Source organism: Benincasa hispida, chromosome 5 (genome assembly GCF_027475165.1).
Source record: "Benincasa hispida cultivar pf3 chromosome 5, pf3_genome.v1.1, whole genome shotgun sequence".
NCBI classification, from domain to species: domain Eukaryota; kingdom Viridiplantae; phylum Streptophyta; class Magnoliopsida; order Cucurbitales; family Cucurbitaceae; genus Benincasa; species Benincasa hispida.
Genome location: NC_143482.1, coordinates 37,557,153 through 37,582,521, shown reverse-complemented (window position 1 = coordinate 37,582,521; position 25,369 = coordinate 37,557,153). Strand labels below are relative to the sequence as shown.

The 25,369-nt window shown below is 32.0% G+C and overlaps 1 protein-coding gene and 1 pseudogene across 1 annotated transcript; one reads left to right on the top strand and one right to left on the bottom strand.

Moving 5' to 3' along the window:
- The first annotated feature begins 202 nt into the window (after window positions 1-202).
- Window positions 203-1,158, top strand: LOC150036091 (uncharacterized; annotated as a pseudogene).
- A 1,372-nt stretch (window positions 1,159-2,530) lies between these two features.
- On the bottom strand, window positions 2,531-2,926 carry LOC120077305 (uncharacterized). Its single transcript, XM_039031192.2, has one exon. The coding sequence runs from the start codon at window positions 2,924-2,926 to the stop codon at window positions 2,531-2,533; it is 396 nt and encodes a 131-aa protein (XP_038887120.2).
- Between the last annotated feature and the right edge of the window lie 22,443 nt (window positions 2,927-25,369).

Here is a 25,369-nt window from a genome sequence, read left to right as displayed (position 1 = left end):
TGTTGAAAAGTATGCAACAATTAAGGGCTTTGGCCAATACTCCAAATATACTGACGCCAATGGTACCATCAAACTCTTGAACGAACATGCCATGCATAACATGAACGATGTAGTCATGATCCTTATCAATTTGAACGAGCATATATTTAGAAGAGATAAATTTATTTATTTAGGTCACGGTGATCTGATCCAATATTGCAATATGGTTGAAATAGGTTACATGTGTATTTTGACATACAATGCGTAAGTATTACTCATCTACATTCACTCATGTATATTTTGTTTCATGTTTAAATAATAACTTTTACTTTGTTTAGATATCTTTGAGATGAATGTGGTCATGATATTACGAAGAAATTTTTTATAATTGATCAAGCAAGAATATCGGCACACGTGAAGTCTCAAGATATTCGATCCAGAAATTTAACCAACCAACTAGAATTGGCTAATTTGGACCAATTAGTCCTTATTCCATATAACACAGGCTAAGTAAATACAAGTTCTTAAGTTATTTTTAATGTTCATTATACGCATACTAATATTTTAAAATTGTTATTTATTGTAGTTATCATTGGATATTATTGATTGTAATCAATCTACAAGAAAATTGTGTTTATGTTTTGGACTCTATTCGAAGTAAGGCTCAAGAGGAATTTCATGGAGTTATAAATATGTAAGTGTAATTGTACTTTCTTAGCTCTTAATTGAAGTATTTATGTTTAACTAATATTTTCAAACTATTTAGTGAATTTAAAACATGGCAAGCCAAGCACGATCTCCAACACCATCGGTCTTCTCCAAAATGGAAACCTGTAAAGGTAAATTTGCATTCATTTTTTAACAATTTATGTTCAATCGAACATAAGAATAATTGTTTTCAACTTCTTTATATGCAATGCCTCCGTCAATTAGATTTTGTAGGATACGGGTACTATGTGCAAAAGTATATACACGAAATAGTGCATAATCCTACTATTCCCATTACTAGCCTCATACATAAATTATTTATTTTTTATATACTAGATTTAATTTAATAAATGGATGTAAACTTATGTTGAATTTATCTCTTTGTAGTTCAATACAAAAAATGCATATACCCAAGGAGAGATTGACGTAATTCGAACCCAATAGGCATATTTTGTTGGCCGATTTGTGTAGGGATGTACTTCTTATTTTTTGTCTCAATAGAATGTAAATGCTAGCTTAGAATGAATGCAAATTTATCTAACTATGATTTGTTTATTGGAAGATTTATGTATAATTTTTCTATGTTTATGGGGTATTTGGTGTTAAATATTCATGAAAGTACTAATTGTTATTTGTGAATGAAAGACATGATGACTTGGTGTAAGTATTCTATGAAAGTGTGTTATTGTTATACAAATGTTGGTGATTAGTGTGTTTATTTCATATTTGATGAGTATATGTAATGGATTGGAAATATTAATTCTTTTTTTGCATAAATTCATAGGTGGAAGACAAATATTGATGGCTTACCATGCAAATTCTTTTATATTTTTTAATAAAAAACAATGACAGACATTTCTTGACCCAACACGAGACATATAACATCGTTTTTAACTTTTTTACCAATATTAGAAATGGATTCGACAACAAAATTTTAAAAAAGGACAATTTTGAGCTTCAGTTGCCAAACGACATTAAAGATAGTGTTATTAAAGCCCTTTAATGTCGGCTATCTTTAAAGGGTTTTAATAACACTATCTTTAATGTCTGGTATCAACCGACATTAAAACCCTTTAATGTCGGTTTAAAACTGACATTAAAACCGGAAATTCTTGTAGTGATTCAAGAGTAAAAATATAACATTTTGAGACGTGATTAAGCATCAAATAGAAATTAGGAAAAATTCCACAAACCCACCCTTGACCTATGAGGTTTCTTACAATTACGCCTCTAAACTTTTAATTTGATTAATCACCTCCTCTTCCTGAACTTTTTGCTTTGTTACAATTACATCCATAGACATTTATTTTGATCAATTAACACTTTCTAGTTTGTTAATGGTTCCAGTCAAACCCCTGTATTTTGTTAAACTTTTACAATTTTAACATTTTTTTTATGGAAATAAAGTCAGATACAAATTAGTTTAATTATAAATATATAGATATCAATACTAACATAGATGGTCGGTTGTGCTGATTAAATCAAAATTAAGTGTGTAATTATAACAAAGTAAAAAGTTGGCCGTAACTAATGAGATTAAAAATTCAAAGGTGTAGTAACAAACCCTATAGTTCAAGGGTGGTTTGTGCAGTAATTTTTCCAAAAAAATACAAACTCAAAACTCAAATGCAAAACACAATGCTGAAACATAAGATGAGACGATCCAAAATAAAACGAATACACAAAATATAGGGACTAAAAACGTATTTTTCCCTTGATTATTTCATATATATATATAGACGGACAGTCAGAAAGTACACTATCATATAAGTAGTGACATACATTTATATTGTAGATCACATAAGTTTGATATAACTTGTTTTAGACGACTGGGTCGAAAGATTCAAGTGTCGACTGGGTCGAAAGATTCAAGTGTAAACTGGATCGTCCCATCTACTTTAACTTCAGCCACTCTAGCCTTAAAATTGAGCAGACGTTTCAAACAGTCTATTGCTGTTAACCAGAGATTGTAGTTTGTGGCATATGGATCTAACACGAACTTCTCGTATTTATAAACGGATTGGAATTTGAGATTATCATTATATTTAATGTTGAATTCTTCCACTGCAAACTTTCCTAGTTCTTGAATGGAGGGATCATCTGTAGGAACTGGAACTGATTTTGGGGGTTCGTCGGCACCGCCACTACCGAGGCCAAATCCGCCACCGATGCTAATGCCGCCACCGATGCCAATACCAGGAAGATGAAGGCCAACACCAAGACTTCCACCAATAGTCATTTTGTGATCTTTTGATGATCTTTGATAATGGTGAAATTTTTGTGGTGGTGTTCAATTTCATGAGTTGTTGGATCTTTATATTGGTGTGTGCATGGGGATAAATAGGGTAAGTCAAAGAATATTGATACTTTTTTTTGGGAAGATATATCTTTGAAAGTTATTCGATATATGTTTATATATAACAACAAAATTTATTATAATAAAAATATGTTGTAGGGTTTGTTTGATATAACCCATGTGGTTTTTTAAAAATTAAGACCGTAAATTTATGCCTAACCTCGAATAAATTTTAAACATTTTAATAAACAAAATTTTGAAATAATAATATTGTGGTTAATGATATGTTATAATAATTAGAAAAACAGACTTATATAATTGGAATCTCAAATATAAAATGGGTTATAATAGTTCACTTCACCTGTTTGAAGTTAGAGGCCCGAACACCCCTTATATTTCTTTACTTTGTTATTTATTTTATATAATACCGAAATAGTATAAATCAAAGAATATTGAGACTTTTTGGTATATTTTGAAAGTTGTTCGATTAATATATATATATATATATAGAAAAAGTTGATAAGCATTTTGAGTTTATTTGATAATCATTTTGTTTTTTAAGCCCATTTGATAATAATTTGGCTTTTTGTTTTTGATTTTAAAAAGTCAGTCTATTTCATCTACATTTCTTAAAAAGATTTGCATATTTGTTAAGTACAATGGTTGAATTCTTAATCAAATTCCAAAAACAAAAACAACTTTTTGAAAGTTACTTTTTTTAACCCTCAAAACTTGGCTTGATTTTTTAAACTACTGGTGACAAGTAGATAATAAATGAAGAAATTTGGAGGTGAAACTAGTGTCCATAGGCTTAATTTTCAAAAACAAAAACAAAAAACAAAACGATTATCAAACGAGACCTTGGTTTTTAAGTTTTTAAAAAACGAGAATGTTTGATATCCAATTGAATTTTTTTGTTACTCAATTTTAAAAACGCTGTTAAAATATTTTTTAAAAAGGTTGTTTTCAAAATCTTGTTTTCGACTTTGAAAACACGCAAGAGTTCCACATCTAATTCTTATTTTTCATTTTAACAAGAATATGCTAAAACTTGTGAAAAATATGAATAAAATTATTTTTTAATATAAAAAATTTCGACTCTTTATGAGAGATGGTGTTTTTTGGTTAATAACACAACTTTAATGAAATGATGTTTTTCCTCAAAATTAGAACTCTATACAAAGAGATGTATTTATTTGAATTTCAATAAATAATATATAGATATGTTGTTTTCTTATTAGTTTTAAAAAAATCATATATAAAAAATTATTCTCCCATTTCTAATCTTTTTTAATTGTATATACAATTACTCACATACTATAGTATTTGTTGAATCATGTGGTTAAAGTGTTATTCACCAGACTAGTAGTTCATTCGACCTTAGGAGACAAATATTCAATATACTTTGAGTGCCATGAAAGAAAGAAAATTGTCTTTAAAAGAAATTACGTGATTTCATTGGGTCAGATTTTAATTGGTTGAATTGATTCTTATTCTCCTTTTATTTGCTCTTACAAAAATGAAATTATTTTCATATATTTTGTTAATATGTATATTATCATTATTTTTCTTTATTTGATTAGTAATTAATCAATGTATTTGAAATATTGATATTGTTTGATGTATATATATTTTTTCAAAAAATTTTAATTTAAAGATACAATTTTTAACTAGGTATATTATGTGAAAAAATATTGTAAAAATAGTTTATTTTATTTTTACTAAAAATATAAAACTAAAAAATAAATCAAAACTTATTTTGATTTTTTAAAAACAGAAAACTAAAAACAATAAACAAACATTTCATTTTGCCTTTTTTTAAAAAAAAAATAAAGAAACCAAAATCAAAGTTGATGACTAAATACGAGTCCAAGAATATGGATGCTTTTTAGGAAGATCTTTGAAAGTGATTTGATTCAACAATAGTTGAAAATGTGGTAGGACGTGTTTGATAACCATTTGGCTTTTAATTTTTAGTTTTTAGAGATTAAACGTGTAAATGTCTCTTTCACCTCTAAATTTCTTTATTTGTTGTCTTATTATCTTTAAAGAAAATAAAATAAATCAAAGAATATTGATACTTTTTGGGAATATTTTGAAAGTTATCCGATATACATATATATACACTATAATAGGAAAAATTGATTGGCTTAGACTCCATTTGATAACAATTTATTTTTTGTTTTTAGCTTTTAAAAATTAAACATATGAATGCTCCTTCCAACTATAAGTATTCTCTGTAAAGTGGATAAATATCATAAATAAAAAAATATTGATATTTTTTAAGAGGATAAATATATTGCCACAACAAGGGTTATTGTAATAGAAAAAGTTGATGGTTTGGTTTTTAAAAAATTAAGCCACAAACGCCTCTTCTACCTCTAGGTTTATTTGCTTACTAACCTTTTTGTTTTCATTTTTTATTTTTAAAAATTAAGTCTATAAACATTAATTTTACTCTAAATTTCTTATCTTATTATCTACTTCCTACCATATTTTTTAAGAATTCAGTTAAGTTTTGAAAATAAGAAAAAATTAGTTTTTAAAATTGTTTTTTGGAATTTGACATAAAATTCAACCATATTAGTTAAGATAATGAAAACTATTATAATAAACTGATATGTGATATAATTCATTTTCAAAAAACAAAACATAAAAAGCCGAATGTTTACGAAAAGGAATCGTAAGTTTTTTAAACTATTTTTTTTTAATTTGTCTAAAAATTCAACTTTATTATTTAGAAAACGTGAAAATTGTTGTAATTGAGAGGAATCGAACACAATTTTCAAAAACTAAAAATAAAAGGTCAAATAATTATCGAGCCGTACCTTGATTTTTGTTTCTTTTAAGAAGAGTTGGTGGCTTAGTTTAATGGGATAAATATGGTCCTTTGGGCATAAGTTGTTCAAAGTTCAAAAGAGAGGAGATTCTTAGTTTCAAAGTGTTGACAACTTAAAAGTCATGGTCCCACTTCTTTGAAACTTTAGCTCACAACAAGATGCACATTATATTTTATGTTTCTTAGGAGTATTGAATGCAACACACAACCAATTTGAATTTGCTTGTTCTTATCCACACAAGAAAATGTAACCAGTTGGAAATAATATGATCTAGACTCAGTTCTTGCCCATCAATATTATGACAGCATTATAAATTTGTTATATTTTCCTGCTTAACTTGATGTAGTTTGAGTGGGTTTTATGGTTTTAGTTTGATTGTTTTTTAGGATTCGAGTGATTAAGAGGTAGATCCATATCGGAAAAGAGAAGAGTAAATTTCTTTAAGTACTGATTTCGAGATTTAACAATAGGTACCATTATCCCACTCCCCTGAGGAAGACTTTATTTATGATTGGATCATAAATATATTGTTTATTATAGGACTAGTGGTACTTAAGTGAAAGATGTAAGTACAAAACATACATTTGATCCAATAGTAATTACGAAGAATTCTTGAATAATCAACTTGTTTGTAATGATTATATCCATGGACACAATTTATCCAACAATGCATAAAAGTACAAATTAGGTATATGTATATATGTATATATATATATATAGCTACAATTTTAGCCTTTTTTTTATTGTAAAAAAATGTCAATATAGACTTTTGTGGAGTGACCTATAGTTAATGAATGAAATCGATTAATTAAATCATTTAATTAATTAAATTTGGATTAAAACTTATCATTTGTAGATCTAGCTCATACAAATAATTAAGGATTAATTTACTTGGAAAAAAATTAAAGTGTTCAAATTGATTTTAATATATTTGATAGACAAAAAAGGGTAAATATATCTAATGTCTTTTATACATTAAATATCAAATAAAACTATTTATATATAACATACATAAAGTTTTAATAGGAATAAAATATGTTTATTACTACAAATTTAGTCTTTGTTAATGGCCAAAAATTATCAACAAAAAAGACCTTTGTTGATGGCCAAAAACATCGATAAAGGCCTTTTGTTGATGACAGATGATGGATGCGACATGCTTTTGCCATAGATCCTTCTTGCATTGATGACCATTGTAACGCATAATTTTTGTACATTACAATTTCAAATTTGCTTTCAAATTGTAGAACGAAGTGTTGAACATATCAATTGTTGTACCGTAGAATGATCACTGCATTGATAAAGCAAATTGTTGCATAACCTCGATGCTAAATCATTTCTTGTTGATTCCTCTCAAAGGTTTAAACGACGTCTATTTCAAACATGAACTTATCGGAGAAAGATTGGAATCAATTGAAAATTTTGCTCATACTAGAAGAATAAAAATAGAGAAAAAAGACCATGCGAAAAACTCCCCCCTCCTAAATAACTTAGGCAACCATTGTAAGAACCCAACAAAAAAAAATCCAATCTAAAAATAAAATACAAGAAATGTTTAGATTTGATTTAAATAAAAAAAAAAGTTTCAGATATGAATTCAATATAAAAAATAAATTTTAGATCTATATTAAATACGGAAATATTTCATATATAAACTAAATAAAGAAATACATTTTCATATTTGGGGATTAAACACTTGTAAATATTTCAATGTGAAATAAAAGCAAAATACTCATTTTATAACAAGTCATTCCAACAATTGACTAGTCAATCGCAACATGTTCTTCGAAACAACGAGAGACATGGAAATCTAGTGAGAAACGTGCACGTTGCTCTTCAAACGACAATCTGGCAAGAGTTGCAGTGTTTTAAGATACGGTGCACAATGGTGAGAGACATGTGAGATCTAGCAAGTATAGTGACAAAGAAGTGCGTGATCCGTCGAGCTCGACGATGAGAGAATATGAGAGCTGAAAGAGAAGAAAAGGATGAAAAGAGAAAGGTGGGTTGTTCGTCTCATTTGCAAAAATGAGAAGAGATAGAAAATGCGTCTAAAACATTTAGCTGCAATGTTGGTTCAAATTGTAGCCTCATTAAATATAGTTATAATGTTAGTAGAAATCAACATTATAGATTCAATTTTCTTTTCGTTCTCCATCGATATTGTTCCTGCACCCTTTTTTATTTTAACTGATATCAAAGGACTAATTTGTTCTAGTGCTACTAGATGTTATTAATCGGCATTATAAATGTATTTGGTCGTGAGAGCCCTCGACTAGTTCTTTCTATTAATTCATCACCAAAGACGATCACTTGAACTGTATGATCAACAAACACACGTGTGAATGAACATGAAAGAATTCGACTCTTTGGAGATTCTGTGCTCAATAGTTACAAATGTAGCTAGGTTAAGAAACATAACCCTTACACCCTTTGCAAATAATTCTACAACATGGAATCCTTCCTCTTGGCATATCCTAAACTCATATTCTCGGTTGGACATGCATCTGAATGAAAGAAACCATCGGAATACATGAAAAGGATATTCCTCCCACTAAAAAGTATTAACTGGTGTTGGTAGGCTAAAAGTGTCGACTAGATTTCATTCGTGGAGAATGCCGTCCATCCCCAAGGTGTAGTAATTTGTGACACAAGGCAACATCCAACCAACCATTATCAACTACAAGAGATAATGAGAAACAAAGATAGAGAAAATGAACACGATAGTCTTTCAAAGTTAGATACGTTATCTTTTAATACAATTACTTCGATTTATGTTGTTCCTTACCATGGTAAGATTGAATTTTTCAAAGTTATGCATGTTTATATTTTCGATTTTTTAAAATCGTGATAAAGTTATAATATTATATTGCGGTGGGAAAGCACCTCTCAGATGGCAAAACGGTGGTCATAAAATTGAAAATCGCGATTGACATTGACATAAGGTTAGAGCTATGGCCATTTCACGATGGGTCAAACATCCCTCAATACCAGACGGTTAAGTGCTTTATGACATAAGCAAAAAGTTAGCCTTCATTGGTCTTTTAAGAGTAAGTCGTTTCACATTAACACTGCTGGGAGGGGGCCATCTATACAAACATCTCTTGAAATGTTGAGTTGTGTTGAGTTGATAATTATTTTAACCCAATCAACTCTCCCTCCTTCCAATGTTTTCAATGATTCCACTTGCAAGTCTCCAATGATAAACTTCGACAACAATTACCGTTAGCTACTATAGCCACATCACTCAAACGACATACTCTAGCAATCAACAATGAAAATCAACTTCAGCAACCTCCTTCGATGATAACTTTGGTGAAGAACACTTCAGATGATCAACTTTGACGACCAACTTTGACAATCATCTCCAATGAATAAGTACTCTAATGACAAACTCAATCAATCCATACTAAAGAAACAACCAATACAAGAAAAATTTCAGCTAGTAAAATTGTTTTTAAATACAAAATTGAAAATATGAGTTCGTAGTATTTAATAGTTGTCATTTATAGTAACTTGACATGAATAGAAACACTTTAAGTATCTATTAAACCAAAATCTGTATATAAAACATTTTTGAAAATAAATCCAAACACATGATAAAATAAAAATGACTTTTTTGAAAAATATTTTTTTCCTAGGCAACTCAAACATATCCTAATTCAATTTTTTATGTTAAAAGAAGATTAAATAAAAATATTAGCATTCCCGATTTTTTTTAACTCCATAATTGGTATGTAGTTAAAAAATATATTAAACATATTTAAAAACAAGATGACATTCTATAATTTCATAAGAAAAACCTACATAATACATAAACATTTACATTTAAAAAAAATTGAGATGCATTGATCTTTTCAGAAGACAATTCAATGCAATTTTTTAGGGTCACTTGCAAAAATTACGTAATATAAGATGAAAATTAAACCCATAGTCCAATAACTTAAAGTTTTCAATAACGACAAAAAAACAAGTCTAGTCCAATTAAAATAATCAGATGAAAAAAAATGTCTTCACAGTTAAAAATGTATGATTACATCTTATTGTCCTCTGATTACCATCTAATTGTCAATGATATTGATTGTTATCTAAAGTTTCATCTAGTTACTATCTAATTATTATTTGATAATGATTGTTATCTGGTTGCAATCTTATACCGATTGCTAGTTGTTGGATTTTATGTCCTAAACTCGCGGTTTGTAAATAAATAAACAAATTTATGATGATTAAAAAAACAATTTTTTATTTTATATCATGTCTTCAATTTGTATAACTATATCTAATAAAGCAAAAACCAAAGTTATTTTCATGAAACTTGAACACTATGTAGTTGACATAGAGTGGATTATGTTCAAGTAATAACATGAAGGGTCTATAATGGATGGATAAGATCGGATGTCTTATCCTGGTAACACTATGGATACGATCCACTTTGTAATGTTACAAACGATGTAATCCAAATTGTTCATATGGACACAATTGAGTGGAGGTATCGTATACAATGAGTTTGTATAAGACTGAGCCGCGAAATAATTAATCTCTAACTATAACTCCGTTAATTGAAGAGATTAACATTTCACATAATAATCATATATAGCTCGATCTTAATCTTAAGTGAGTTATGAGCTCCTCACTATGAGGGCTCATCCTTTAATTTGCATGGGTGAGAGTGACCCATGTTGTCGATTCAATATGCCTACCATTTTGGGGCTAGGAACGTAATTTCATAAGATGAAATTCACTCCTTCCCATATATGGTAAGTAGATGAGTAGTTCCAAGTGCTAACTCTGGGACTTGAAAAATGGGTCCTCACCCTCTCATTGGCTCGAGAGGGACTTGGTTTATGGTTGGACCATAAATAAATTGTTCATTAAAGGATTAATGGTACTTAAAGATATAGAGGTAATTAAAGGTGTCAAACAGACATTTGACCCAAATGTAATTACAAACAACCCGTGAAAGATTAAGTTATATGATATGATTATATCCATGGATGCAACATGTCCTACAGAGTAGAAGAGCGTAACTACAAGTCTATAGTGGTTTTCCCTATAGTTAATGAATGTTGATTAATTAATTAAAAAGCTTAATTAATTAATCTTGGATCATTCGAGTTTATAGCCTATAGGTTCATTAGGTTCTCCTGCTAGCTCATAACGGATTAACAAGGACAAATATTTTGAAAAAATAATTTGAAATATTCAAATTAATTTAGGGAACATATGTTAACTGTATATATTACAATTAATATAATGTATATGCATACGTTATAATTTTTAGTTAATTTTGAATTAGTCTATATACTATGGGAGATTTGATGTATTTTAATATGATTCAAATATTAAATTGATATAAATGAGATTCATTTTAAAACTATAGGTTTAAAAATTAATATCAATGAGTTCATATTAAAACTATGAGATTGTTTGGGGTGTTGAGATGATATAGGATATCTAGAGTTTTGATGTCTGTGTTTGGGGGTAGAGTTATGTTGTCTGAGTTCATATGTCTATGTTTGGGTGTGCAAAGTTGTTATATTTGAATTCATATGTCTGTGTTTGGGTGTGCAGAGTTCATATGTCAGTGCTATCTGGTTTAGTTTTTTGTACTTAAAAATAATTTGTCTATATAAATACTATTTTTTTTTAATCTTATAATTCAATTATTGTATCAATTAAGTTTTTTGTATTTAATTATTGTCTTTTAAATAATTCTTTATTATTGTTGTTTAAAAAAAACTCAGTCAAAATTTAAGATTAATCGTAAATGGTCAACGAAATACCAACATTTAAAAATATGAAATTTAATTCTAATCTAGGGATGGACGTACCAACTTTTCTTCTAAAACCTTTTTCCACTTTGTAATACTAAATATATATATATATATATATATATATATATATATATATATATAATTTTCAATCATGACTTGAATTTTGAAAATAGTCTTCAAAAGTAAGTCAAATAGAAAATAAAAATAAATGAGTGAAAGTAGTATTTATAAATTTAATTTTTAAAAACTATCGAGAACTAAAAGGTTATGAATGGTCTGTTAAATATTTGAGTTTGGGGATTTCGTTGTATATGAAGAGAATTTTTTATTTTTGAGAGATTGTGTACAAAGATTTAATCCAACATATTGTGATTTTTTAATGGGCATTATACAGATAAATAACTGATATACTAAGCAAATAAAAATGAAAACTTGAATGACATAACTTATAGATAATAAATTATTAATATACTTTATCATAGGACACCGGAGGAAAAAACAATGTATCTAAATTGAAGGTAAAAAATGGGTGCATGGAACAATATTGAAATACCATGGTTTCTTAATAAAATGGATATAGTGGAAAAAAATTATACCCAAAGTATAATGAAATAAAGTCAAGAAAAGAATAAAGAAATAAAAACGTAAGTGGGTCATAGGAAGGGAGGAAAGAGTGACTAGAGTGACGATCGGATATGAGAAGGGAGGAGACATACGAAGTGGGGGGGGGAGGAGGAGAAACTGAGAGAGTTGATAAATGAGGGTTATTGTGCAGATGTTGAAGGAAGTGAAAAGGGGAGATGGGTGATATAGAGGCTCTATCATCTCCCCACATAGGATATTGGGCCCCCAAACAAGCCCTATAGGTTATGAAAGAAATGTACATTTGAATATGATTCAAATATTTAATTAGATATTAGATATTTAAATTATTTAAATTATTTGATTAATTTAATTTAATAAACCATTCCCATTAATGAAGAGGAGTGGGGGAGTGAAGGACAGGGAGTTACAACTCCCCTCTCATGTTAAATGCACTTGTCCTACATTTTGTAGGAGGTTGATTATTCTACAACAAAAAAGAATACTCTCCCTCAGTTATTATTACAGAGAAGTAGTTATCTACAAAAATCCCACCCTTTTTAAAAAAGTAGGCTCCCACAAGCTGGTTCCTTGCCAGAGAATAGCCATAAAGATTTTTTGGAGGGTCTCATTATAAAAGAGGAAATCAAGTTATTGAAAAGAAAGGAGAAGTTGTTGTGGAAAGAAGAGTTCTCCAAAGATTCTTTCCCCCTTTCATTTAATTATGCTTAACTTAATTAAAGTTACAACATGTTGTTTGTTATTTGTGACTAAGACTATATTTTTTCTTCTGAAGGTTCGGGTCAATACCCTAAATGTCATGGTTTCGTTGTTTGTAAATTATTTGTACAAACAAATTATTTATCTAATAAAATGATGTGTTATTTTATTTGATATTTAGTTTACATTTACCCAAAGCCAATAAATTAAGAAAAGATTATTTATATAGCTTAAACATGTATGTAGTGACGTGCAAATGGATCATATTTAAGTAATAACCTAAATAGTCTATAGTAGATGGATAAGGCTAGGTACCTTATCGTGATGATAATATGAATATGATCCACCTCGTAATTGTTACAATTGTTGTAAAGTATTATAGATGATCTAATCATGATCATTCATATGGAGACATGTAAGTGGAGGTATTCTATACAAAGAATTTGTACAATACCGCACTACGAAATGATCGTCTCTCTTTATAACACCGTTACTTAAAGAGACTTACATTTTACTAGGATGACAATAGTGAAGAAACTCTATTTACAGAGAACCTTTGAGCAGAACCGATCGTCCAAATCTCATTGTGATTGAACGCATACATTTATAGTCATAATAGAACAAATTATGCATAAATCTTAAATTACAACATGCTTTGAAATAAAAACAAAGGATCAATAGACTATACCTTTAAATAACCCTTCTTCATGTAATCCCTCGATCTAACTCGTTCATGAACGCGTCAAACAAGTCACGAACTCCATCGAATAGCAGCAAGTAGCAACGATGCAAACTCAAACCAAATAGGACACTACCACTTGGTGGCCTTGATATTCTCGGTGTGAGAATCCATGAGTGGTGGGCTTCGGCTAACTTTGGTTAGAGGGAAGTTTTGAGTTTGAGGAGGACGACGATCGAGTAGACGAACAACACTATCGTGTAAATGAACAAGTCTATCGCATAGACAAGTCTCTCGATCGTGTAGACGATGAGGCTATCATATAGTCTCTCAAAGAATCGTGTAGATACTCGATTGTTAATTTATCTTCTTGAATAATTAGAAAACCATTTTCATTTATCCCTCATTTTTCATAAAACCAAATAACTACCCACTAAGGGTGGTTAGAGAGAAAAAGGATAATTATCAAATAATTAATAAATTATAAATAAATATGATAACTAACTTAGCATATATTTATAATCTATAGTTTTAATATTGCATCATATACAATATATAGACCATAGTTCTTTTTCTCTATTTTATGGCATTTAATATAAATCATATTTATATTACATTTAATAACTATGAATCTAATTCATAGAAAATATATTTGAATCATATTCAAATATTAGTTCCTCCAAATAAATAATAATGTATCAAATATATTATATCAATTATATCATATATAATTGAATTAATTTAATTATATCATATATAATTAAATCTCCTCTTATTAATTTAAACATTTCAAATTAACCCAAAAACTGACTCTCAACTTAAATCCATTGAGCTACAAAGGGGACCTTTAACTTGAAGCTCCAACGGTACGTGAATAACTGATTAAACTCTTTAATCACATTATCCACCATCCGTTAACTGTCAGAAACTCCACTAAAGACCAACAGTTGCACTCTTCGCACTACAAATATATTTCTACGTTCATTGGATATAACCAATCAATAGTACGATGACCCTTCAAAAATCCTTCGTAAGTACAGTTGCACAAAATTACCATTTTGCCCTTGTAGTTACATCTAACTCTTTAAGTATCACTGTTCCCTCTAATGAACAATAAATCATAGTTCCACTATGACTAAACCCCTCTCGGGCCAAGAAAGGGTGTGACGCCACATTGTTCAAGACTTGGAATCAGAACATAAGGAAACAATTTATTTATTTACATCTCCTTTAGGGAAGAAGTGAATTTCATCTTTTGTAGCTGAGTTTCCAGCTCCCCAATCAGACGAATCCCCAAAATGGTAGACTTGTTGAGTTGGCGATCTGGCCAATCTCACTCATGCAAATCAAAAGACCGCCCTCATAGGCAGGAGTTAACAACTCACTCAGGATTAAGTTCATGTTACCTATGGTCGTCTTAGTGAAATGAAAGTCTCAATTATGAACGACGTTATATAACGAGACTAAATATTTCGTGGTCCAGTCTTATACGAACTCCGTTATATAGAATATCCTCGCTCGCATATCTAATACATGAATGATTAGGACCAGATCATTTGTAGCACTTTACAACATTTGTAATACCTACAAAGCAGGTCATACTCGTAGTGTCACCAGGATAAGGTACCCAACCTTATCCATATACTACAGACTATTTAGGTTATCACTTAAACACGATTCACTTGTATATCTCCACATACATGTTTAAGTTACAATGATAACCATGAATCTGAAGGAACTCTTAAAAACAGAGAACTAATGAGCGGAAGCAGATCGTTCCAAATCCAATTATGATAGAAAAAATATTTACAATCAACCAACTACAATTACGCATAACGAGTAAATTACAACATGCATGTTACAAAGAATGAAAAACAAAGGGATTGAGTAAACATACCCTTGAAGAACCTTTTCCTCTCGTATTTCCTCGATCCAACAGCAAAGTGTCCAATAAGACGAATGCACCACGAGCAAACCAGTGAACAACACGAACTATAAGAGCCTCGATCATAATCGAGTAATACCTAGGAGACTGTTTAAGGCCATAAATGGACCTTTTAAGTAGATGACTCATGTAAATGACTTCATCTAAGAAGCCATGTAGGAAAGTTGTTTTGACATCAAGTTGTTTAAGCTCTAGGTCTTGTTAAGCCACAATGGACAATAAAAGTCTAATAGATGTTTGCTTGACCACAAGGGAAAATATTTCATTGTGGTCAACACCTTGTCTTTGAGTGAATCCCTTTACAACCAGCCTAGCTTTATATCTAGGTTCTTGACCATTAGGGACTTCTTCCTTATACTTATAAACCCATTTGGATGCAATTGGTTTGCACCCTTTAGGTAAAAGAGCCAACTCCCAAGTGTCATTTTTATAAGTGATTCAACCTCCTCATTCATTGCCTTTATCCATAATTTAGCTTTAGGACAGCTTACTGCTTAGAGGATTCAACTTCATTGTTCAGGTCTGAAGCATTTAAAGCTAAATTGATATAGTCATCATATCTTGAAGGGGGCACTATAGTTCTTCTTTGCCTATCTCTTGCTAAATTATAACCCCTTAGGTCTTGTTCCTCTTGCTCTGGATTAGAAACAACATCTTTTACATCTTCTTCATGTTGAGGTAGCTGATCAATATGTGATTCTGAGCTTGAGGGATCAAAGGTAGGATTTAGAACCTACTCCACCTCAGTTGTATTAAACTTTCCTTGAGGTGCTGTGACAATTGAGCTGGGATTTTGCATAAACATTTCAATCTCCCTAAAAATGACATATCTGCTTGTTATACACCTTTTTTTTGTAGGATGCCACAATCTAAATACCTTCACACCTTTAGTGAAACCCAAAAACATACATTTCACTGCTCGGACAGCCAACTTCCCCTTGTTTGGTGTACGAAACCTGTGCAACCAAACACCCTTAGGTTGCTTAGATTAGAAGGATGTTTGGTCCACCTTTCTTTTGGAGTAAGTAGATATAGAGAGGCATAAGGGCATATATTGAGAGTATAGATTGTATAAGATGCTGCATCAGCCCAAAACTTCTCAGAAAGAATGGCATCTGATAAGAGACTCCTCACTCTCTCCATGATTATTCTATTTAATCTCTCTGCCACCCCATTTTACTGGGGTGTATATCTGACACTCTTGTGTCTAATAATCTTCTGCTGCCTACAAAAGACATTGAACTCTTCTGCACAGAACTCAAGCCCATTATCAGTCCTAAGACAGTTTATTTGGCTATTAGTATGTTTTTCAACTATAGTCTTCCATTCTTTGAATTTATCAAACATCAAATCCTTAATTTTAAGGAAAATACCCAACATTTTTTTAGAGTAATCATCAACGAAAGTTAAGAAATACCTGGCTCCACTCAAGGATTGGAAAGGTGAAGGGCCCCATAGGTTTGAATACACATAATCAAGGATGGTCTTGGTTGTATGCTGAGCCTTGATAAAACTCTACCTTGTAGCTTTGCCTATCACACAATGCTCATAGAAGAATATGCTTTGATGAGTTCCTTTAGGTAGAATTCCTTGATTGGCAAGAGCTTATAGACCTTTGGCACTAATGTGAGAAAGTCTTCTGTGCCAAAGATCTCCTTCAGTGGGCTCTTTAGAAGTCACAACTAAGGCTGAATGCACTTTTTGAACTCCTTGAACAACATAGACCCCATTTATTTTAATCCCTCTGAAAATAGGCTTATTATTCTTCAAAACTTCACAGTAGCCTTTCTTTCCTCTGTATTCACAGCCAATTGAATCAAGCATGCCTAGTGAAATCAAGTTCCTCTTCAACTTAGGCACATGTCTAACATTTCTAAGTAATTTGACTGACCTATCTTCAAGCTTGAGTGAAACAGAACCAATACCAATCACTGGACATGAGTTATTATTACCCATACATACTGATCCCCCTTCCAGATCTTTGTATGTACTGAACCAGTCCTTGTGAGGTGTCATATGAAAGGAATACCCTGAGTCTAGAACCGAATCTAGGTTCTTATCTGATCCATCATTTGCCTTTTGATTTGATGTAGCTAGGAAATTTGAATAGAAAAAAGAGTCCTCACCTACTGAGGCTTCTCCTGACTGACTTGGTTGGTTTTTCTGTTGAGGCTGTGATTGTGATTATTTATTATTCTATTCATTTCTCCATTTCAAGGTTCTACAATCCTTGATTAGATGCCCTAACCTCTTACAATATTTGCATCTAACCTTGGATTTTTCTTTACCTTCTTCTATTGAATTATGCTTGCCTTTTTCTTTGTTTCTTTGTTTAGACTTCCCCTTAACAAATAAACCCTCAGCACTGGGTTTCTCTTCTTTGGTAGTTAGAAGTTCCATTTCTCTGATTTTAAGGGCTGAAATTATTATATTGGTTGATAAGGAGTCTCTCCCATATTTTAAAGTTGTCTTAACATCTTTTTAAGAATCTGGAAGTAAGTTAAGAAGCACAAAGGCTTCATTATCGACCCCAAAAACTGAATTTAAGATGTTAATGACTTTGAGGAACTCATCTTAAAGGTAAGAAACCTTTCCCTCAAGAAGATTTTGTTCGGCAAGTTCTTTGTCTCATATAACTCATTCAATTGAGTCCACATCTTGAAGGTTGTTTCTTGGTCAATTACCTGTCTTAGTACACTGTCTCACAGGTTTAGAATAAGAGTACCATGAGCAATTAGCTCCATATTCTCCCTTTCTTCTTCTGTTGCTGTGATAGGTAGTTTAGTTGGGTCTTCAAGGGCCTTGTGCGCTCTTTTTTGCCCCAAAATTGCCTTAATCTTGGCTTTCCACAAGCCAAAATCTCCTTTCCCATCAAATTTTTCAATATCATATCTTGCTACTGTCATTTTTTACTTCTTTGATTTTGAAAGCTCCAAGATTTACTTTCTTTTAGTTCTTGACTAATTTTGAAGTTTTCTTTCAGGCTCTGATACCACTTGTTGGGACTTTGGAAGCTGATGAGAAACGAAACTTTTGTGTTTTTCAAATGAGACTAAGGCCCAAGTTATAAGAATAAAACTGCTTTGATGCCTTATGAAAACCAGCTGAAAGCAAAACCTCGTGCTAAAAGCACAATTCGCGTGAAAGAAAATCCCAGCTCTACACGTTGATTATCTGATCTCGTTCAAAGCACTCAATGAAAAGAATTGCTTTGAATGACTACACTAAATGAAAATCTTTCTTTTCAGATGAATTCAAGAGAGAAAAGGAAAATGGAGAAATGCTACCGAAATTACTTGAGGAAGACGAAGAAGCTGAAAATCAAATCAAGAAGATGAAGCAGAGGAAGAGAAAGATAGAGACACAAATAATTTTACGTGGTTCGGCCCAAAAACAGCCTACATCCACGAGAGGAGCTAATATTAGTCTTGGAGATGATCTTGAAGATCTACAGATGAGTACTTAGCTAGTTTCTTTTCTTTTTAATTTTGTATAGTACATAAAAGACTAGTTACAAGTGTATTTATAGTTTGTTTTGTGTACAACTATTTCAACAAACTTTTTTAGAAGTTGATTTTATCAATTTACTTTAACATTTTCCTCTATTTATTTTATTTTATGCTTAATCATGAAAATTACAACATGAAAATATTTTGTAATTTAGGTTCTCATTTATTTGAATGTATGAATCAAAGTAATAGGCGATCACATGCTCCCACTGAAATTCAATCCCTTCGAGATTAACTCCAAAAAACATATTCAACCAATGCAATACAACTCAACTTTGCACAACAAAGATACCTCGAGTGATATTATTAGTCAACTAAAATGGCTTTTTAGTTTTTATTTTTTTGAAACATGCACAAATAGACTTTGAACCGTTGTATTTCACTACTTTTATTTTAGGGATAATTTTCAGGAAAAAAGGGATATTGAAAAATTAACCCAAAGAATAACATTAAGATCTATAAGAATCTTGGTTAAAAAATGGAATAATAGCTCGAAAGGTAAATTAAACTTTCTATCAAAATACATTGTCACACATCTTTATTTTTGTTACCTCTTTTAAAGTTCATTGGTATACATTCTAGTGTCATTGTTAGTAAGAGATCATACTAGTCACATGAGCAGTAATTAATCAAATTGATCGTTGATATACATATGCAAATAGAGAAACTGAGATTCAAAAAGTAACAAAACGTCAAGAAACAATAGTAGGTTTGTGAATACAAGTTCGGAAAAAAGAAACATGTTCGACTCAAAATTTGACAAATTATATCAATTTTAACCCTAAACTTTTTATACATCTAGTTAAATCTCAATTTTGATTTTATCGAATTTATACTTAAAACTCTCGATTTTATCAATTTAAACCTCAAAAGTAAATAGGTGTATCAATACTTTTCATTTCCACCATGCCCATGCGAAAATAAAACTGCTAAAAAAATGGGAAAAAAATGCGTTTTTGGTCCTTAGGTTTTGGGTTTAATTCCTATTTGGTCCCTATGTTTCGAAATCTAACACTTTAGTCCTTGAAATTTCAATAATGCTCAACTTTAGTTCTCGAGATAATGGAATCGTCAGTGACTTAATGGAAGGCTGACTAGAATGATAACTAGATTAATTTTAAACCTAAATAGATTGATGATGTAAGCCTTGTTTGATAATAATTTGATTTTTTATTTTTATTTTTTTAAAATAAGTTTATTTTATCCATATTTCTTACAATGATTTTCATCTTTATATAATGGTTGAATTCTTAGCCAAATTTCATAAACAAAAACAACTTTTTGAAAGTTATTTCTTTTGTTCTCAAAATTTGGTTTGGTTTTTTAAACCATTGGTGAAAAGTAGATAACAAAAAAAGAAATTTGGAGGTAAAAATAATATCTATAGGCTTAATTTTCGAAAATAAAAATAAAAGTATTACAAAAAGAAGCCGAGCTGTTTTATATTTGATAGGTGAAAAGATTCTTTTTAAATAAACAAAAATAAAAATAAAAGAAACTCAAGAGATTTTTTTTTTTTAAGAGATTGAAGAGGCATTTTTTAGTAAGGAAAAGTAACTAAAAAATAAATCCTAAAGAACTCTCTCACATGCCATGCCTATTAAGAAAAATCTAATCTCGATGTTTTGTTTCAAAGAAAGGAAAGGCTACAATGGATTTTTTCTCTAAAAAATAAATCCTAAAGAACTCTCTCACATGCCATGCCTATTAAGAAAAATCTAATCTCGATGTTTTGTTTCAAAGAAAGGAAAGGCTACAATGGAAGAGTTTTTGAACCTTAGATGGCCAAACAAATAATCAGTAGATATAAATTGAAAGCAGTAAAGAACACCAAGATATATATATAGTGGTTAGTTTGGTCAACATCAACTTTGAGAATCAGTTTGAATTAATTTTATTGAATCGGCTTGAATTAATTTTATTAATGAACAATAAAGAAATTTACAAATTACAGATAATCAACGAAATCACCAATCTGTAATTTCACTATCCACTGATACGGAGAGATTCGCACACAACGTCGCCTCTGAAAAATTGAGAACAATCCGCTGCAAAACAGCCCAAAATAATGTGCTACCTGCCTCTGACCGGCTAACCACCAAACCTAGATCTGTAGCAAACCCACGTGCTGAACCGGAACTGACCAGCGTACCCACGTTGAAACTGGAACCCACCGAACACTAACGCGGAACCAGACCGCTCAAATCGGTCCGATCTCCTATCCGTCACCACGCTCACGCCGCGGCACCCGTACTGGCAAACCCATGCTCACAGCTCCTCAACTTCGGACCAGACGGCTGTGGCGTTCCCTCAGACGGCGGCCGGCTTTGTTCAAGGTGGCTGCGCGTGTCCTATCTCCCAGGCGGTTGCTCCTCGGCCTTTTTAGTTCAAGCGGCTATTGCTCTAATGCTCCCAGGTCGGCTGCTCTCTTTTCTCAACCAAGAGACACACAAAATTTTGGCCCTAATTTGAGAAGAAAAGAATAGTTACCAAAATGCCACTGCTCATAATTACCAAAATGCCATTGGGCTTTTAAAGTCACCAAAATTCCAATAAAATCACCAACTATCCTTTTCAACCACACTACCTCTTTCACAGCTTCACTCATTGAAATATACTCTGACTCAGTAGTAGACAAGGCAACAACTGACTGTACAGCAACCTTCCAACTGACCACATTACCAAACAAACGAAAAAATGTGACCTGATAGAGACCTTCTTTTGTCAAGGTTTGCAGCGTAATCTGCACTTATGAAGCCTTCTAACAATGTTGATTTATCACAATCCCTGCTAAAACACAATGATACACTAACACTACCTTCCAAATATCGAAGCACCCATTTAACTGCATTCCAATGCTCCTTCCGAAGATTTGACATAAACCTACATAGGAATGAACTCTTGTGACAACAACTCACCAACTATCCTTTTCAACCACACTGCCTCTTTCACAGCTTCACTCATTGAAATATACTCTGATTCAGTAGTAGACAAGGCAACAACTGACTGTGCAGCAACCTTCCAACTGACCACATTACCAAACAAACGAAAAATGTGACCTGATAAAGACCTTCTTTTGTCAAGGTCTACAGCGTAATCTGCATCTGTGAAGCCTTCCAACAATGTTGATTTATCACAATCCCTGCTAAAATACAATGATACACTAGCACTACCTTTCAAATATCGAAGCACCCATTTAATTGCATTTCAATGCTCCTTCCCAAGATTTGACATAAACCTACTTATCATACTCATAGCATATCCTAAGACAAGACTAGTACAAATCATCAAATACATAATACTTTCAATAGCATTACAATAGGGAATATTAGCCATCTATAACCGTTTTTGTTCAGTAACAGGATACTGAGACGAAAAAAGCCTAAAATGAGATGCTAAGGGTGTCGAAACTACCTTACAACCAGACATATTATATTTCTCAAGCAGTTTATGCATATAACTCTCCTGTGAAATAGTTAACAAACCTTTCTCCCTATCTCTTTTCACATCTATGCCTAGGATCCTTTTCAATTCACCTAAATCTTTCATCTCAAATTCACTACTCAATCGTTTCTTAAGATCAAAAATTTCAGAATAATTCTTCAACACCATAATCATATCATCTACATATAGAAATAGATAAGTATATGTACCTTTCTGAGATAGTTTCCAGTACGCGCAGGCATCATATGAGCTTCTGTGAAACCCCTACTTCAGAATAAAGGTGTCAAACCTGATATACCACTGTCTCGGCGATTGCTTTAGTCCATAAATGGACCTGTGAAGATGACAAACCATGTATTCCTTCCTTTCACCTTATAGTCTTTAGGTTGAGCCATGTAGATCACTTCCTCCAATTACCATGAAGGAAAGCTGTGGTGACGTCCATTTGTTCAACAAACATATCAAAGTGAACAATAATAGATAAAATTAATCGAATGGACGAATGTCTCACCACCAGAGAGAAAATCTCATGAAAGTCAACTCTCTCCTTTTGAGTGTAGCCCTTGGCTACCAGTATAGCCTTATACCTAGGCTTGCTGTCACCTCTTGTACCTTGCTTGATTTTATAAATCCACTTTGACTGAATGAGTTTCTGATTAGAAGGCTTTGGAACCAATGACCATGTCTGATTCTTCTGCAACGAGAATAACTCTGCTTCCGTAGCATCCTTCCATTGTTCCTTCGAATCAGATACAATAGCCTCCTCAAAAGTAAGAGGCTCTGCTTCAATACTGTCAGTTGCACAAGTAAGAGCATAAGCAACTAAATCAGTATAACCATACCTCGTAGGAGCCTGCCTCACCCGCTGAGGCCTGTCACGTGTAAGCTGATAGTTCTGTAGGTCACTGCTACTTTAGCTTTCTTCACCAAAAGCTCCCTCATCAATCAAAGTCCTCTGCAGTTGAGGCTGTCTACCATAAAAAATAGATGACTGATCACTGGAATCACCGGAACTAACTGATGGTTATGCTTTAGAATCAATTCTAACCTCTGCCTCAACCTGATCAACTGTCTACTATTTCTGTTGCTCTTTGACACAAATTGGCATCTATGTTTCATTAAAGGTCACATCTCTGCTGATAATGCATTTATTTCTACCCTCTTCCAAGCACCAAAGTTTATATCTTTTAATACCCTGAGGATAGCCAATAAATATACATTTCAGTGGCCTCTTATTCAGCTTCCCTTCCTTAACATGAGCATAAGCTGAACATCCAAACAATTTAAGATGATCCAAGCTTGAAGCTTTTCCTGTCTATATCTCCTGAGGAGTCTTTAGGCCTAAAGCGGAAGACGGACTTCTATTAATAAGATAACAGGCTGCTTGGGCAGCTTCCCCACAAAACTTCAAGTGTAATGAAGCATTTGTCAAGAGACATCTTGTACGCTCCATAATTGTTCTGTTGAACCTCTCAGCTAAACCATTCTACTGTGGAGTATACGTAACAATGAAATGCCTCGTAATTCCCTCAGATTTTCAAAATTAATCAAATTTGTGATTCACAAATTCTAAAATATTGTCTGTCCTCAGATACTTTACCTTTCTGCTTGTCTAGTTCTCAACCTGCTTTTTCCATTCAAGAAATTTCCCAAAAGCTTCATCCTTATGTTTCAGTGGATACATCCACACCTTTCTTGAAAAGTCATCAATGATCAACATAAAGTATCTCAAACCTCCAATAGAAGGTACCTTTTTAGGACCCCACAAATCTGACTGAACATAATCTAAAATTCATTTGGTAGAATGCTTCCCTTTCCCAAACTTCACTCTGGTAGACTTTCCCATTATGCAATGTTCACAAAATGGGAGTTCAATGTCTTTAACTCCTCCAAGCAAACTTTGTTGTGAAAGAGCTTGAAGACCTCTTTCACTTACATGAGCTAGTCAGTTATGCCATAACATAGACTTATCTGTTTCTTTCCCTGATGCAACAACAGCACTACCTGAAACGGTAGTACCCTTCAAAACATAAAAACCATTCCTCAAGGTCCCCTTCAGCTTAATCAAAAAACCCTTGATAACCTTCAGAACTCCATTCTCAGATTTATAGGAATAAGCTGCTCTATAATTCACCTAGAGAAATTGGATTTCATTTGAGTTCTGGAACATACCTTACATTTGTAAGAATTCTGATCATACCATCATGTGTTGCAATTCGAACTGACCTAATTCCCAGCATTATCACCAAGCAAAAATGATCCCCCGTCATTTTCCTGAAAGTCAATCAAGAAATCCCGATTAGGAGTCATGTGAAACGTGCATCCTGAATCCACGATCCAAGTATTCTAAATGTACCTGCTGGACACCATCAAAACCTCTACTGAATCATACCCATCAATATTTACTGCACTAGAATCCCCTGCATGCTTGCTACTTGATGCTTCCTTGCTCTTATTCAAAGGGCAATTTTTTCTAAATTGTCCTTCTTTATGACATAGGAAACACTTTTTGGTTTTCCCCTTTGATTTCGACTTTGATCTCGACTCTTTTCCTTTTCCGTTCTTTTTCTCACTTCTGCCTCTGGCCATGAGTAACTCTCCATCTTTGCGTTCCTTTTTAATCTCGAGGTTTCTCGTTCTCAAGGCATCCAACACTATATCCATGGACAATGAATCCTGTCCATATTTAATGGCTGCCTTAACTTCTCGATACGATTCAGGCAAAGAATTTAGAGGAATAACTGCTTGATTTTCGTCCGACATCTTTTCACCGATGTTATTGAGATCAACTATAATCTTCTGGAATTCATCTAGGTTCTCTTCTAAGCCTTTACTTGAGTCCATCTTATATCCAAAGAATTTCTCTTTTAGATATAATTTATTTGGCAAGAAC